Here is a 15,405-nt window from a genome sequence, read left to right as displayed (position 1 = left end):
TGTTTTGGCTGATTTTTCATTCATGGAACTGCTCGGTTAGCAGCCTGTCGAGGACGCAAAGTTATTCGTTCAATGTCGCGTTTACTTTCGGGCGGGTTTATTTTTGGAGTTGTTTCTTTTGTTTGCTCTCTGCGGATCTAGTGCTAATGAGTGTGGCTGTCGGAGTAATTTGATTAAACTTTGCCCGGTTGGTGGGCGGCAGTGGTTCCATTTTATGCCGGGTGGTTTGGTGTTAGTGGTATCGCAAAAATGTAAAATTCTTTGAAAGGATGTTAGCCGAGAACTTTCTTTGCACGTAGAATTTTATGAGGTGATTCTGGTGTAATAAGATTTGCGGAGTTACACAACAGAATCGGGGTTTTGAACGCAATAAAACCTAACAGTTTCTTGTTCGTTTTTTTTTTTAATTATTGCAGGGTTGTTACGGTCGCGCGGATTTCGGGGTTTTCGCGGATTTGGCGCGGTTTCTGCTAAGATTTTAATGCTATGGCGCAGATTTCGCGCGAATTTCAACAAACATCATTCTACAAAATTCTTTGCAAATTTTTGAAGCTTGTGAGTTTTATGAAACTTAAAAAATTCAAGATGGGCGAACGTTTCAGCAATTGGTCGAGATGGCCGAATTTTCACCTTGATAAAACTAAAATTTACTAGAAGGCTGTTGTTTTCTTCAGTGGACAAAATTTCGATTTTATGCTTTTCGATCTCAAGTGATACAAGTTGCTATTTCAACATTTTGCACTCAAGGATATTGATGTCAGATGGAAGATATCGTCTCAGTGATAATGCATTCAATAATGCAAAGAACGTAATAAATGGAATGCGATTCTTCAATAATATGGTAACAAATTTTGTGTATGATAAAAATCGCATTCTTAAAGCAAAATTTACACGACATGCTTACGAAGGGAAGTCTGAAAATAGAAGGAACGAAGAAGTTCATAATTTTATTGTATTTCAACGATCTAAATTTTTCGATCAAGTGTATGAAACTATCGTTCGCCGATGACTTTCGTATTTCATATTTCAAAATGGTTTAAATGCCACTAAATGTTCCGTCGTCTCTTTTTGTAGAAAAAGTCTGTATTCAAGTTCGACTATAATATGTCACAAAGTGTTCTCGAACGCGCATCGTCTGTTAAGGACCTGGGTGTTCTGGAAACCAAGTTAAATTTTAAAGAGCACATAGAGCTTTCAATTGTTACAATTTGACATTCGACGTCGTAGTTTTCCTATTTTTTTCTTCGGAATCTAACTAATTATGCATATAACGAGCTCGTTGCTAGCATGTGCCGCATATTTAACAAATGTTTCAATTCTTTCGACTTTCATTTATCACGTAATGTTATCAAGAAATCGTTTCTAATGTTGCTGTCTCATTAGATTTAGTTACTATAGAAGCACTAGATTTAAGGAAATGTATCATTTGGATGATTTTGATCTATTGATTCAAAAGATGAGGAGGTTTATGCCTGCTGGAGAACAAGTTTGACAGAAACTAATTCCAGTGGGCTTTTCCCTGATCCAAATAAAAGAATAAAAGATGAGGAGAAAAAGAAAGACATCCAGAGTAAAATCTGACAACAGAAGAAGGTGCTATTATAATTGAAACTGAAATTGAAAAGAGTGAATCAGATCATCCTGATGTGGTCTACCTTAAAATTCTTCTTGCCAAAAAGGAAATGTTTGCCGAGCAAAAAGATGTCGGAGCAAAAAAAAATATCTTCGATGAAATCTGTTTCACTTCTGAAACTGAGATAATTTTTCTCGAGCAGTTTTAAGGAAAACCGAAGAGTTCTAGACTAAGACACTTTTCTTGAATTGCAATTTTAAGCATAATGAACTGATTGGTTTATTTTTTCAACCATATGGAAGATTTATTGATTAAAATCAGGAAAAGAAGCGCTGGAATTTGTTTTTACGCACACATTGTTGACATTACTCATATGCTTGCCAAAAGTCCTGCTCCTTAACTAAGGGCATCGAGATAAAATGGAGAATAAAAATGAAATCGTTTTCATGGGGTTTTTAGAAGTGACGTGCTGTATGCGGACTTATTTATTGTTATGAAAAACTTATGCAGATTTTTAAATTATATTTAAGTGAATTTTCAAGTACTGCGTAAAGTATCACCTGCATAAAAATAGTTGTCTAACGCTTCACTCGAATATCGCGCGTTTTAGTTTTCAACTTCGCGCGTTTTAGTTTTCGACTTCGCGCGGATTTCGCGCGTTTTGATTTTGAAATTTTTCGTAACAACTCTGTTATTGTCGCAAAATAAATGTATAGACCATTGTATTAGTTGTGTTTATTTTTACTTCGAGCAGCTCTGAATCTATACGAAATAATTGAACAGTAATTCTGAAAGAATTCAATTTGTTCACAAAATTTCTTTTTTTTTTCATTCCGGGGTTAGCACTTATTGTTTACCGAAAATCGATTTTATTCATCACTGTAATTTTCAAGAGCAATATAATCAATCCAACGCTTCTCTAACTTCTCGATGCCATGCTTGTAGAAGGATTTGTCTTTTGTCTCAGAATAGGCTTCGCATGCAGTAGTTGCTAATTGTTATTTTAAGTTGAATGTTCATTTGAGTTGATTTTTTTACTGGCGAGCATTTTGAAATCTGCGAACAGCCAGTAGTCAATGTGGGCAAAATCTGCACTGTACGGGAGATGAGGGAGCAGTTCGAAGTATAATTCGTTCAATTTAACCTTCGTCGTAAAGAACTTGAGAATCGGTGCATTGCAGTGGTCACCATCCGCATTCTATTATTTGTTAGATTCTCTATTTATTCGATGATCAGGTCGGATTTTACCGGATAGAAAATAATTAGCGATTTTATCCACAGCACAATATGCACAAATTAACTCTAAGCTACTTGCGCTTGCCGGTCAATGACAGCCAAACGATCTTTTCATATCGCATTGCCAATACGTGGCGCTCTGGACTCGAACACTTTGCCTTGTGCACCGAAATTGCGTGTATTTACACATCACATACACATCCAATTTGAAATTTCAAGTATCTCTTGTCGCAGTGTTAGCATCTTTTCCGTGCACAGGAGCTACTGCATAGATTCAAGAAGAGTGGGAATTATTCAACTCAGCTCAGAAATTTGTTGTTTTTGATTGACACGACACCCACTTTGAAAAACACTTTCTCGTGGTCAAATGTTCATGCATAGTTGTAAGCACACTGCCTTCTGATATCTTTACGATCTCAGCTGTCGTACGCAATTTCAAATTACGATTAGTTATAACCAATTTGTGAATTTTTTTATGTTTGCTGGAGTTACCACTTTAATTGGACGTTCACAATCATCTGTGTCTGCACGACCAAATTTGAATCCAATAACAAATGGTTCATTCCCATGGAGCAGAGATCCGGATAACACTTTTTGAGCCGTTACCAAGGTGGCAAGTGACCGAGAAAACCGGGAAAAAGTCGGAAATTCGGTTTCACCGGGAAAAATCAGGTAAAAGCCGGGAATTTCATTGAAAAATCGGGAAAAATATTACTAGCTCAAATATGAGTAACAATTGTTAGCATCATGATTTATTTTATTCAACATATGCAACATAGGAAGTAATACCCAATTTGGCGTTTGAGCGAAATCTTCAGTTTAGTGTTGAAACAACTTGTTGTCCCATACGGGTTCTATGTTGAACAATTCATTGGAAATTGGGCCAACACCCCATGTCTCGTCCAGTAATAAAGCATCAAAACTTTCTCAGCTGTTATCATTAACAGTACAATGAAAGTTCATCTTGAAAAACAAGCATAATTTGGATGCTTCTTTTGCAGGAAGTGTTTGATTTCCTTCTTTGAGAGTGCTGGTTTCTGAGGAACAGTATAGAATCTTCAAAAATTTTCAATATGGTTTGATTTGTTTAGTTTTCGATTCCTCAGATTTTCACAAACTATCATTCAAAGTTCATCTGATTTGCAGAACGTTTGCGAAGAAAGTTTTCACTCGTTCATATTTTCTTTTCTATCTTTAGCTCGGTAAAGATAATTGATATTTGTCGCTATCTTTAACTTAGAACTGTACTGGAATTGTGTATTCCAGTCTTACCTCTGAATGATTCTTTATTGAATAACTTTTCTACGGGTATGGAAACTGTAAACTGCGCCGGGGAAAAAGTGAATTATCAGTTTTTTTCTGAATTTGGTTAGAATTTGTTGTTTTGCTTTTAAACTGACAGAATTTCGCCAACATTTCCGTATTACAATTTCTTAATTTTGAAAATCAATCCGCTTGTAACCAAGTTTACTGTGATGATGATTTCCGATTCCAGTGGTACAAATACACAATATCAGATCGTTTTAATTCAGCAAAGTTGAACACCATTTCATAGCTATTGAATGTGTATAATAAAAGTTCAATTTTAGTTCTACTCAGAACTTTGAACGGTTTGTTATTTTAATTGTCGTATTGTTATATTTTATTTTTAATATGATCAGTATCTAACGGGGAAACAGATTGGAAAACTGATATATTAACACAATGATGTAATGAAAACCGCGAAAATGTTACCGCCGAGACGGGACTCGAACCCGTAGCTAACTCCTAATCGGGGAAATTGTTTTACCAATTAAACTACCCTGCATATGAAAACACATGAAGAGAAAGTCCAATTGATTGGACGAAACTAAGCATGCTTTGCTGTACTTAGCCACCACGGTATTCACTTACAGTCCCGTATCGACGGAAACAAATTCAACAGCAACACATACAATGGGTTCGAGTCCCGTCTCTGCGGTAACATTTTCGCGGTTTTCATTACATCATTGTGTTCATATGTCAGTTTTCCAATCTGTTTCCCCGTTAGATACTGATCATATTAAAACTAGCTCATGACGGCTCTACGTCTTAACAAAGACTAAAACAAATCGATATTTTATTTCATCACAAATAACAACACTTAGAATATAGAAAAGTTCGCACCTCTAAGTAGACATCATGCTCAATTAGTTTTGACATTTCAGATTCTAGTGCAGTGATTCGAAACAGTATTATTTAGATATCAGTAACCTTTTCCGTCCCGAGATGGTGTTACTGTGATGTCTTTTTCGATTTGTTTTGGATTCCTTAGAGTGATCAATATTGGTATTTAATATCTTACCAATTTTCTCCATTGTTTCTAATTTTACAAAGTCACTGAAACCACTAATGAGCCGAACGTCATGAAATGTTGATAGATGACGTGACATCCATTTCGCTGTGTCTCTATAGAACACAAGAGAGATTTCTAATTAGTGCACGCCATCTGTCTGTCAGACCGGAGACTTATGACCCGCGTGGTATATAATGACCGGTGGAAAGCAACCGTGGAATTATAATTCTGGAGTTTTTTAACTCATAATCTGAGACTTCATGCCGAAGTGTTAAAATACTCCGATATCAATTTGGAAATGGGTGTATTTCATCACCCCGTAATTTCATGAAATCTCAGATTTGGTTCAATACAATTTCTCCGAAAAGTAACTAAGTAATTACGTTGCAGTACAATTAGAACACTTAACTCAAGTAATAGTTCCATGTTCGCATCACATGCGTATTCAAGAAATCTGTAAGTTTACAGAATAACTTACACGCCCAGAAAAAATCGTGTAAATTTACGGCTTCTGAGACCGACATATATGAGCTTCAAAAATAACTCAATTTTACAGTAAATATAGCTTATATTTAATTCATTCTGACATACTTTTAAGTGCTAAAACATGTTAATTTACACGTTTGCTTGAAATACGAGCGTATATTTATATCATTCTTGTAAAATTCAGTCGTTTCACGGATTACGTTCTAGGAATTGTGTCATATGTAGATTTGCGTCACCTGTAAATTTCATAATTTTTTGCTGTGTACGTACCCGTCACTTTTTTTTATCTTAAACGATTGAGACAGAATTCCAGTAGCTTGCTAAAATATTTATATCTGAAGTCATACCGCTACTGATGTTCTGCCAAAAACAATTATTATTGCTACACGGATAAAAATCTAGTGCCGGAACCATGATTAAAAATCATGAAATCATGAATCATGTCTATCATGAATAATAAATCATGATTTCATGATCAAAACGATTGATATCATGAAAAATAACACATCTTTCATGAAAATTTTCGTGATATCAATCATTTTGCTCATGAAATTTCATGAGAAGATATGGTTCATGATTTCATGATTAAAAAATCATGGTACCGGCAACAGATTTTTACCCGTGTAGATTTTGTTTCGCAGTGCGGTATTCAGCTCGTAAAGTGTCTTGCGAAAAAATAAAAAATTTACATTTTGAGCACATGCTGCATTTTGCAAGTACCTGAATTCACGTACTATTACTTTGGCAGCAAGTACAAAGTTTTTGTCGGCTTCGTAAAATTATACACTGCCAATGTGGAGCCTTTCTCCACTGACTGGTTGACTGATACCGACAATAACACTACAAAGAGAAACAGTGAAAAACAATCATTTAAACGATGTTTCCGTGACCGAGTTTTTCCATTATAAACACATGAAACATTTGACCTTTCCCGACGAACGTTCTGCTTTCTACACTGACATGACAGCCACAGATCGGGATAGACTAGGTGAAAAGATTGCTACTGTTACCGGACAGAATCGGATGTACCGTGAGTGTATAAACAATAATCCTAACAAGTGTTTTTCCCCGTCTAGCACGCAACCATAATGCGACAAAATGCCAATATAGTAGTGTCACTGTAGTGTTTGTTTGTTGCCTTTAACGAAGCAATCAGTGGAAATCCATTTCGCGTGTCCTTCGACAGGGCGCAGTACGGTGCAGTTTCACACCCTGAGCGGTGAAATATGTACGAAGTGGCAACCATCGCCGGCAACAAACTAGACGCAGCATACGCCATCGAAACTCTTTCGAACATCATGGGTCAAATTTCGAGTAGCGCTACGGCAACCAACAACGGTCACCATCACGGCACTCGCAACGGAAAGAAAATCTACCATCGCCATTCGTCGGTTCAACCGGCGCTGGCCAACATCAAACTGCTTAAAAAGGAAAGTTCCTTCAACGCTAAGGATTACCACATCAAGGATCCGCTCTACAAAGCCCGAACCGAGAGCAAAAACATCGATCAGCTAGTGCAGGTGGCCAACGGTCAGAGCCTAACGGCGCCCACAGTCAGCGCAGCGACCACACTCAGCAACGATCTGAATCTCAGTAGGGATGGAACGATCAAGGATTCCAGTACCGTTTTCAGTTCAACCAGCAGCAAGGAGTTCTTCAAATCGGGCGAAGCCTACCACAAGACTGATGTATGTTACTACCGAACGCAGGACAATGGTTACCACAAATTGCCATCCGATTCGTATCACAAGATGACCGAAGGGTGCTATGTCAAGCTACCGGATGGTAGCTTTCGAAAACTAGACGATAAGGTAAACTCCCCGGATGCCAATGCCGTTCTCGGCAGCGAAAAATCGGACCACAGCAGCACCACCGTTACCGGCCGGAATGACGATTCCGCCGTTCAGTACCGGGTCAAGAACCCGATGATGAAGTTTCTCAAACGTTCCAAATCCCACACACCTGCCACCATCGCACAGCTACAGAAGGAGAAGGAAAAGAATCGCCTTAGTACAACAATTCAATCGCCGGTCACAGCCGTGCTGGACGCAGGACGTCCGCCGGTGTCCCACCAGCAACAGCAGCAGGTTCTGCTGTCGCATCAATCTCATCACCAGCAGCAACAGCAACAGCAACATTCGCAGCAGCAAAACCACAGCCACACCGATCAAACGAAATCTCAACATTCCAGCGGTGGCGGTACTCACCAATCGCACGCACATCACCACCAACCGCAACCGAACCAAAACCGCCGGGTCATGGTAACCATGATCGACGGTGGGCTACCGGTTGTAGCCAAGAGCAAACCCATCCACGATAAGCCAAAAAGTGCCAAAACCCGAGTCCAGGATGCCAGCAGAGATAAGGTAAATGTTTTAGCTTTTTCTTACAGGGTCGTTAAACGGGGGCTGGTTTGAGTAAAGGTTAATCGGCTCTGCCTTATACGGCTACTAAATTACCTGTTACTACATCCCAAGTATATCAAACTCATACGCGACATTCCACAAAAAGATAAAAGGCGAAATTTCCTGGGCCAGACAAACAGGATAAAAGCCTCTTGGTGTTTAATTTTTCTGCACAAAATTGTTCTCCTAAAGTGAAGGTATTCGAGCCGATGGGATTAAATTTCAAACTGAACAGGCATGCAGATTCCTTCTTGGTTAATCCATTAAAATAAAAACGGAAACTACTTGTTTGATATCTGACAATGTGTTGTGGGTAGGGTCGGATTCGGCCGGGTCTGCGACGTTGACTATGGTGGTCGGTTCCATCCAATAGCTCAAAATGGAAGAGGAGAAATCATTTACCACCTCGTTGCTGTTTTGCACGAGTCGGTTCGCGCTTTGTTTATTTTCTGTTATCGGCGAAATTTTGGTCAAGTAAAGCGAGTAGGGACCCACCGTCCGGTGAAAGTTAAATAAAACGGATGACTATTCAATCAACGACAGGACCGACCCCTACTCGACTGGGGTGAAGTATGTGAATGTGCCTTCGGGGCAAATTTCCAACTGCCCATACGAAAACGAAGCTCTTTCCGTATGCTGAAGTGGGTACATTGAACCTATGCTGAGATCACTGAACGGTCGATGATACCGATTTTGAACTTCAAACGACTTGTTTCATTCGGCTTGCTCGTTTTGAAATATCGATGGATTTTCTAAATCTAAATCCAATCCAGTACAGTTTAATTTTGGTTCGGAAAATTTCGAGGAATGCAATGTTCAATCAACAGTATTTCGGCATTTCTTACATGCAGTACAAGATAACATAATTTAAATTCGGTACATTCATTTGACATCATCCGTTATTAATCATTCGGGTACATGCTTGATATAGGGAAAATTAACCCAAAATTTCAGAAATCGTGGGAATAAACCGGACCATGAAGTTTCACAAAAAAAATGAAGAACGAATACCGTAGATGACTAATTGATTGCCGCGCTTCATATAATGAACGTTTTGCTTAAATTTGTAATAAATTTAGTTTTAATAAATTATACAAAATAGACAATCATTTAGGAGCTATCCTATGTTTGTGCTTAGGACACATAACCGTTTTTACTTTTCGTTACGTTTCGTCTTAGACTCGCCAGTGCTTAACAGTTTATGTTGAACTGTTGTGCCACAAAGTAGTCCATAAACCGCTAAGAAGACGTAAAGTTAATGCTATTTGCAAAACATTTTTCATTTTCCACCAAAGTTTATGTATCAAAAATCCGTCAAGAATTTTAAGTCGAAAATTAAGTGTCCGGTTTAGCCCTATTTTTTGTCCCGCACTGACAACTTATTTTCGAGACGCAATAGTAATTTTATTTTCCACGTAATCGACAACTCTCAATAATTTCTCAGACTATATTAACTCTTAAATGCACTAACCAGACCATCGTGACAATGCACAGAAATCAAACAGAAACATCCAAAAATCAGAAAACTAAAAAAATCAGTAACAAACGTGCCGTTTCGACATGAACACAATTTACCCCATGAATTGAATTGACTCAGCGTCATCCAGCTAACTGATATCTACCTGTCACAAAGCGCGTTTACAAAGTCAATTCATGAATCTCCCCTATCACTTTCGAAACAATATTTTAGATCAGTTTTGCAATGACTGAGTGGAAACATATATTGAAGAAGCCGAATGAAGGAGAAACTCACAGAACAAATGATTTTTTGGAAAAATATACGCTCAGAGGCAGGACCTGAACCTGCGTTCTTATGCAATCCGTTCATACGCGTTTTACCATTTTGGCCACCCTGAGCTGTGGTTCCACAGCAGCACCGAATTGGTACAACAGCGTACATTGAACAATGACCTAAATCCTAGCCTACTCACGACCGGTACCCCATATCCAAACCTCTTCTCTGTTCATCAGACAACAACACAATAGTCTTCTCGCTCTATACCTTTTTTTTTTGCTCAAGCACTGGGAAGGAGAGTATATTTATAATCGCTTGTTGCCTTCTCTACTGTGCCCATCGCTACCTGTCAACGATTTTACAACGATTCGAATGAAACGAAAAATTTGTTAATTTAAAATGAGGAATTAACTATGGCAGTGTGGTTGAACAAGTGCCTTATAAGCACTGGGACTTAAATTATAAATTGTGGAATGTGAGTGTTTAAATTTCATTGAAAATTTTTAAGAGCTCATCCAACAATAGAAAGAAAAATTACCGAATTGTTCAGAAGACATGACGCTAGTAATTCCCAGTATCGAAAATAAGTTGTTCAGTTATTGATCACCTTTCAAGGTACGCATGATTTTTCCATACGTTTTTTTAAGAGAATTTTTGAAGTAATGCAGGTTTCCACGCGAATTTTCAAAGGTTTTCTTCGTTTTATAAATATCGACAATCTTCGATCTCCTTCGAATTAATCCCTCTACAAAAATGTCCGTCTTTTATGGTTCGAAGTAGCGGCAGATATGAATAAGGGGAGCCGCCCGGCGGTCAAAAGTTTGAAAACTTTCGATCTTGGAAAATCGCCATGATATCTCCGAAATCGAAAATTTTTGTTTTTTTGCCAAAAGTTTTAGAGTTGCATGAAAATGAGAATTAAAATTCTTCTAAAGACGATATTTTGGTTTCGTCTTGTCGCAAGGAAAGAATTGACGTTGATATTGAGAGTTTCTTTTGCTAAAGTGAAACACGAAAATTCTATGCCATAAAAACAAATTCTGTTGGATTAGATTCTTTCAACTAGGACCTTTTTTGGGGTATTAGGACATACAATTCAAAAAATGTTTCTTTAAATCGTTGTAACTCGAAAACGCTTGTTCCAAAATAATTTCTATGGAAATGTTGTAGGAACCAAGTGGGCACTGTAAAAAATTACACTGAAAGAAGTTAAAGTTTTTTTTTTCAAATAAGAAAGCAAACCAAAAAAAAGATGGGTGGGTAATGTGAAAGTCATAACTGGAGGACGTGAATAAGAATAAAATTGTCTTGCTTCTTTCACATTTATATATTTATCAATTCTCGTACGTATTAGATAATTGATTGTGTGGATTTTTCAACTTTTACTGCTTCACTTCTAGAATTCTAACAGTTCACTTATACTATAGTGCGACTAATTGACGAAAACATATTCTACCCCACAAATAACGTTAAATAATTGATTGTCAAACAATACAACACACAATGATATAGTTGTCAGCGGAGGAAAACTTCGAATAGTTCCTGGGTAACATTTGAGTATTTTTTTTCAATTTTCATTTATCTGGACAAGAACCTGAATCCTGGACATTCAGGAGGAGGAACTAAATTCGGAACCTGAGACTGGCTCTGAATTCATTTTTTTATCGTTTATTTATACCCGGTTTTACGCTAACTATGGTTCGTTCACCAGGTCGAGTTCAATAGCAAAATTCAGGTTCGAAATCCAGAAATTCATTTCATGTATTTAGGTGTAGCATTTTTTTAACTGAACTTATTTACTAAATCCAGATTTCAAATTTAAATCTAGAGATGAATTCTGAGCTTGGATTACGAACCTGAATTAAGCAAGGTGGCAAGTGACCGGGAAAATCGGGAATTTAGTTTTACCGGGAATAACCGGGAAAATGTCGGGAATTTTAGTGCAAATACGGGAAAAAAATTTACTAATCCTAATCTTAGTAACGATTTTCAGCATCATGGTTTTCCTGATACAACAAATGAAAAGATGAAGGCCATGTTGTGTTTGAACAAGAAGTTCAGTACAAGTTTTGAAACTTCTTATTGTCCCTCACAGGTTCAATGGTGCACAATCCATTGAAAATGGGGCCAACACCTCAGCAATTTTAAAACAATAAGAGCTTTCTTAGTTGTCATCAATAACAGCACAATGAATGCTCATGATGAAAAATAAGGATAATTTGGATGATTCTGCTGGATTTCTATTAAATCTCGACAAATATTAGAAAAGATTCCAAGTGCAAATGACAGTTTCTCTTTGTTTATTTTCTCTTTCAATTATTACGGCGTATTCCTGTATTTTTCAACATATTTTTAACAGCAGATCGAAAGTTGATAGTTTCAATCTTTATTCTATTCAAAGTGTAAGATAGAAGGATTGCCTATAGGACCGTAATAATCGAAAGAAAGAATAAAGAGAGAGGAACTGTCATTTACACTTAGGACCTTTTCTAGTATTTCTTCAAATGTCAGAATAAGTATGCATATTGGTAAAAGTAACATCAGGTAACATGTTTGCTAAATTTTATAAGAATTCTCAGGGACCGCGTTTTTAGTTGCCAGCCAATGATTTCCCTAATTTCACCAAAATTTGTCTCAGTAATGTCAAATTGTGACAATACTTGTTTAGTAATCTTGGTATTGATTTCAATAGAGTTCACAAAATCGACAAAGCAGTCGACTTTTACTTTATCCACCGTTTGCAAGGAGTATTTGATTTCCTTCTTTGACAGCTGAAATTGATTTTTCAGAGTTCGTAAGAGCTTGTTCAGTGTCCATGATAGGAGAATCAAATTTAGATCATCTCAGACACTAGAGGCATAGATTGTTGTTGTTTTTCCAAAGTGACAAGCGTACATTTTAAGAATTCTAGAAGGATTTTGTTCTCTCGCCAAAAAACAACTTTGAAAGAATATCGTATATGTTGTTAGCAATGGCCTCTCGTCCTTATGTGCACCTCGTGCACTGCACAACTGGTGAAATAGGGTCTGTGAGAACTTGCCTGCACACTTTCAGGAGAGGCTTCAGTGGCTTATGCTTATGGCAGTTGAAAATAAATTGCTGTCTCAGTTGCAACGTCGAAACGGTTCTGATATCATACCATACCTTATGATCAAAAAAGAACCGGAATTTTCATTTTAAAATTCCCGCGCTTGTCCAATCGGTAAACTTTTATTCTCTCAACGTTGGCAACACTTTTATACACATTCTGTCAAATTTTGACGCATACCGTACGATTAGTTTTTGTTTGGCGTCTATACAAAGAAATTGAAAAATTTTCGTGTGGCGATTTTCATAATGGATGAAAATTTAGAACAACGGCTCGCCTTCGAAGCGCCATTCGGTCGATTGTTGTGCGGTTTCGACGTCATATTCATAGATCCACACCTCATCACCAGTTATGATGCATTCGATGAATGTGGGGTCACTATCTGCGTTGGAAATCATCTCTTTGGCCACATCAACACGACGCTGTTTTTGAATGAAATTCACCTTTTTTGGCATCAGCCGAGAAGCGACGCGTTTCAAACCCAAAACATCAGTTAAAATGTGTTCGGCTGATCCATAAGAGATGCCCAACAACACAGCAATCTCTCTAATCGGTACAGAACGATTTTGCAACACGATTTGCTTCGCCGATTCAATGTTTTCTTCAGTAACAGATGTTGTTGGGCGGCCAGGGATCTCATCATGATCCAAGCTTGTACGACCACCTTTGAAGCGTTTATACCACTCGTATGCCTCCTAGACACGATTCACCAAAGGCCTTTTCTAACATTTTCAACGTTTCGGAACACTTGAATCCATTTGCAACACAAAATTTTGATGCACGCACGTTGTTCTAAATTTTCATCCATTATAAAAATCGCCACACGAAAATTTTTCAACTTCTTTGTATAGACGCCAAACAAAAACTAATCGTACGATATGCGTCAAAATTTGACAGAATGTGTATAAAAGTGTTGCCAACGTTGAGAGAATAAAAGTTTACCGATTGGACAAGCGCGGGAATTTTAAAATGAAACTTCCGTTTCTTTTTTGATCATAAGGTATAAGCAGTGCACAACCCGTAAATTTTGTCACGAGACGCCACTAGTTGTTAGAAGGAATCGGGTTTGCGGGAGGTGTGTTGTGCTTTAGTTCATTCATTTTTAATTTTTAACCTTATACTATACCAGGCTAAATAAGTATTGGAATACACTAGAGATGGTCAGTCCGCGTACGGTCCAAAAGAACTAGTTTTCCTCGAAGATTGAGTGAACTGGAGTTCTTTATTGAAGAATGATTTCTCTATATTCCTCTCAATAGAATAGTTTTTCGAAACGTTTGCTGGTTTGTGGAATCTGGTAGAAGTTCGCGAACTTTGAAAATGTATACAAAAGAGAATGATTATTAGCAGAACACATTCAAAAAGACATTATTGTTGTTGAATCTGTTTACTACAAAATATAATTTATAGCTATTAATTAATTATTAAAAAATTATTAAAAAAAACCTAATACACTGAAGAAGAATATAAGTTGTATTCAAAATATGTGATGTGACGTTCATTATACATGATTTGAAGTGTTGTGAGATACATAGTGAATTTGTATAGTGACGTGAAATACTTATAACAGATTAAATGGTAATATTAAAAAATTCATCCCTGTATTCTAAATCAAAAAAATGAAACTTAATTATAAATCTCAAATTATGCTCTGATTCAGTTGCTGATTTCAGTTCCAAAATTCAGTTTTAGAATTTAGTTCCAGAATCCTATCCAAATGAGGCATTACACCACGCCGAAGGTCTGTTGCTGCTGGTTGGAGGTGACTGACACTCCCTCAAAACTGTCGCCCGAGTGCGAAAAAGTTTTCCTCATTGTTTCTCAAAGTTTGAGAAAACTTTTTTTCCGAGTTTTTTCTGATTATTTCACATTGTTGAAAATTCAATCATAAAGTAAGACGTATTCGCATCAAAACTAATAACAAAGCATCTAATTTTTTTTAACTTGGTATTAAAACTGCAACTCGACGTTAATTTGATTAGTGTATTTTTAAAAATCAAGAAACAGTCGAAACAATTTGCAAAATTCTTCATTTAGATTATGCTCATATGAGCCAGTCTAGTCTAGCTTGTCCGTTCTGAATTTCGCATCTTTTTCTTCTCTCTGTTAATATTTGCCGAAAACAACCAATTTTATCGATTTCATTAAAACAATTATTGCCACTTGTGAGTGCTTTCAAAAACAAACGCTAAAACTTATCGATTTCACAATTGTAGCAGGGGCTTTAGAATGCAAGCTCTTTCTCACCCTCTCATTTTGTTACTATCGCGGAAGGCGATAAAAATGTGATAAGTTTCTATCACAACTGAGCCTATAGTTATCTCAGTTTTTGACAATCAAACTTTTTGTGAAATCAGTATAATGCGGTAATGATTTTGCATCTGGTACTATCTAATTTTATAAATACTGGATAAATTGTTTGTTTGAATGTTACCGGATTTATATATGAGCTACAAGTTCAACTGCAATTATTCGTTCAATTTATCCTTCTAATTTGCTGAAGCAGGCATTCTAATTCCTTCTTCGCCATAGAAGTCATTACAAGGGCATACATTGGAGGTCTCACAT

General features: G+C 37.1%; 1 protein-coding gene across 21 annotated transcripts in view; it reads left to right on the top strand.

Annotated features, from left to right (window-relative positions):
• LOC131439075 (serine/threonine-protein kinase MARK2-like) overlaps nucleotides 1-15,405 on the top strand; it is a 143,548-nt gene that overhangs the window by 47,147 nt on the left and 80,996 nt on the right. For all 21 annotated transcript variants that reach the window (XM_058609636.1, XM_058609635.1, XM_058609632.1 and 18 more), the window contains exon 2: nucleotides 6,686-7,975. In XM_058609636.1, the coding sequence (XP_058465619.1) occupies nucleotides 6,836-7,975 (1,140 nt within the window). In that variant the 5' untranslated portion in view covers nucleotides 6,686-6,835. The remainder of the gene's footprint in view (nucleotides 1-6,685; nucleotides 7,976-15,405) is intronic.

Source organism: Malaya genurostris, chromosome 3 (genome assembly GCF_030247185.1).
Source record: "Malaya genurostris strain Urasoe2022 chromosome 3, Malgen_1.1, whole genome shotgun sequence".
Taxonomy (NCBI): domain Eukaryota; kingdom Metazoa; phylum Arthropoda; class Insecta; order Diptera; family Culicidae; genus Malaya; species Malaya genurostris.
Note: the sequence above shows the minus strand (reverse complement) of the source record. Positions and strands in the feature narration are given on the sequence as shown.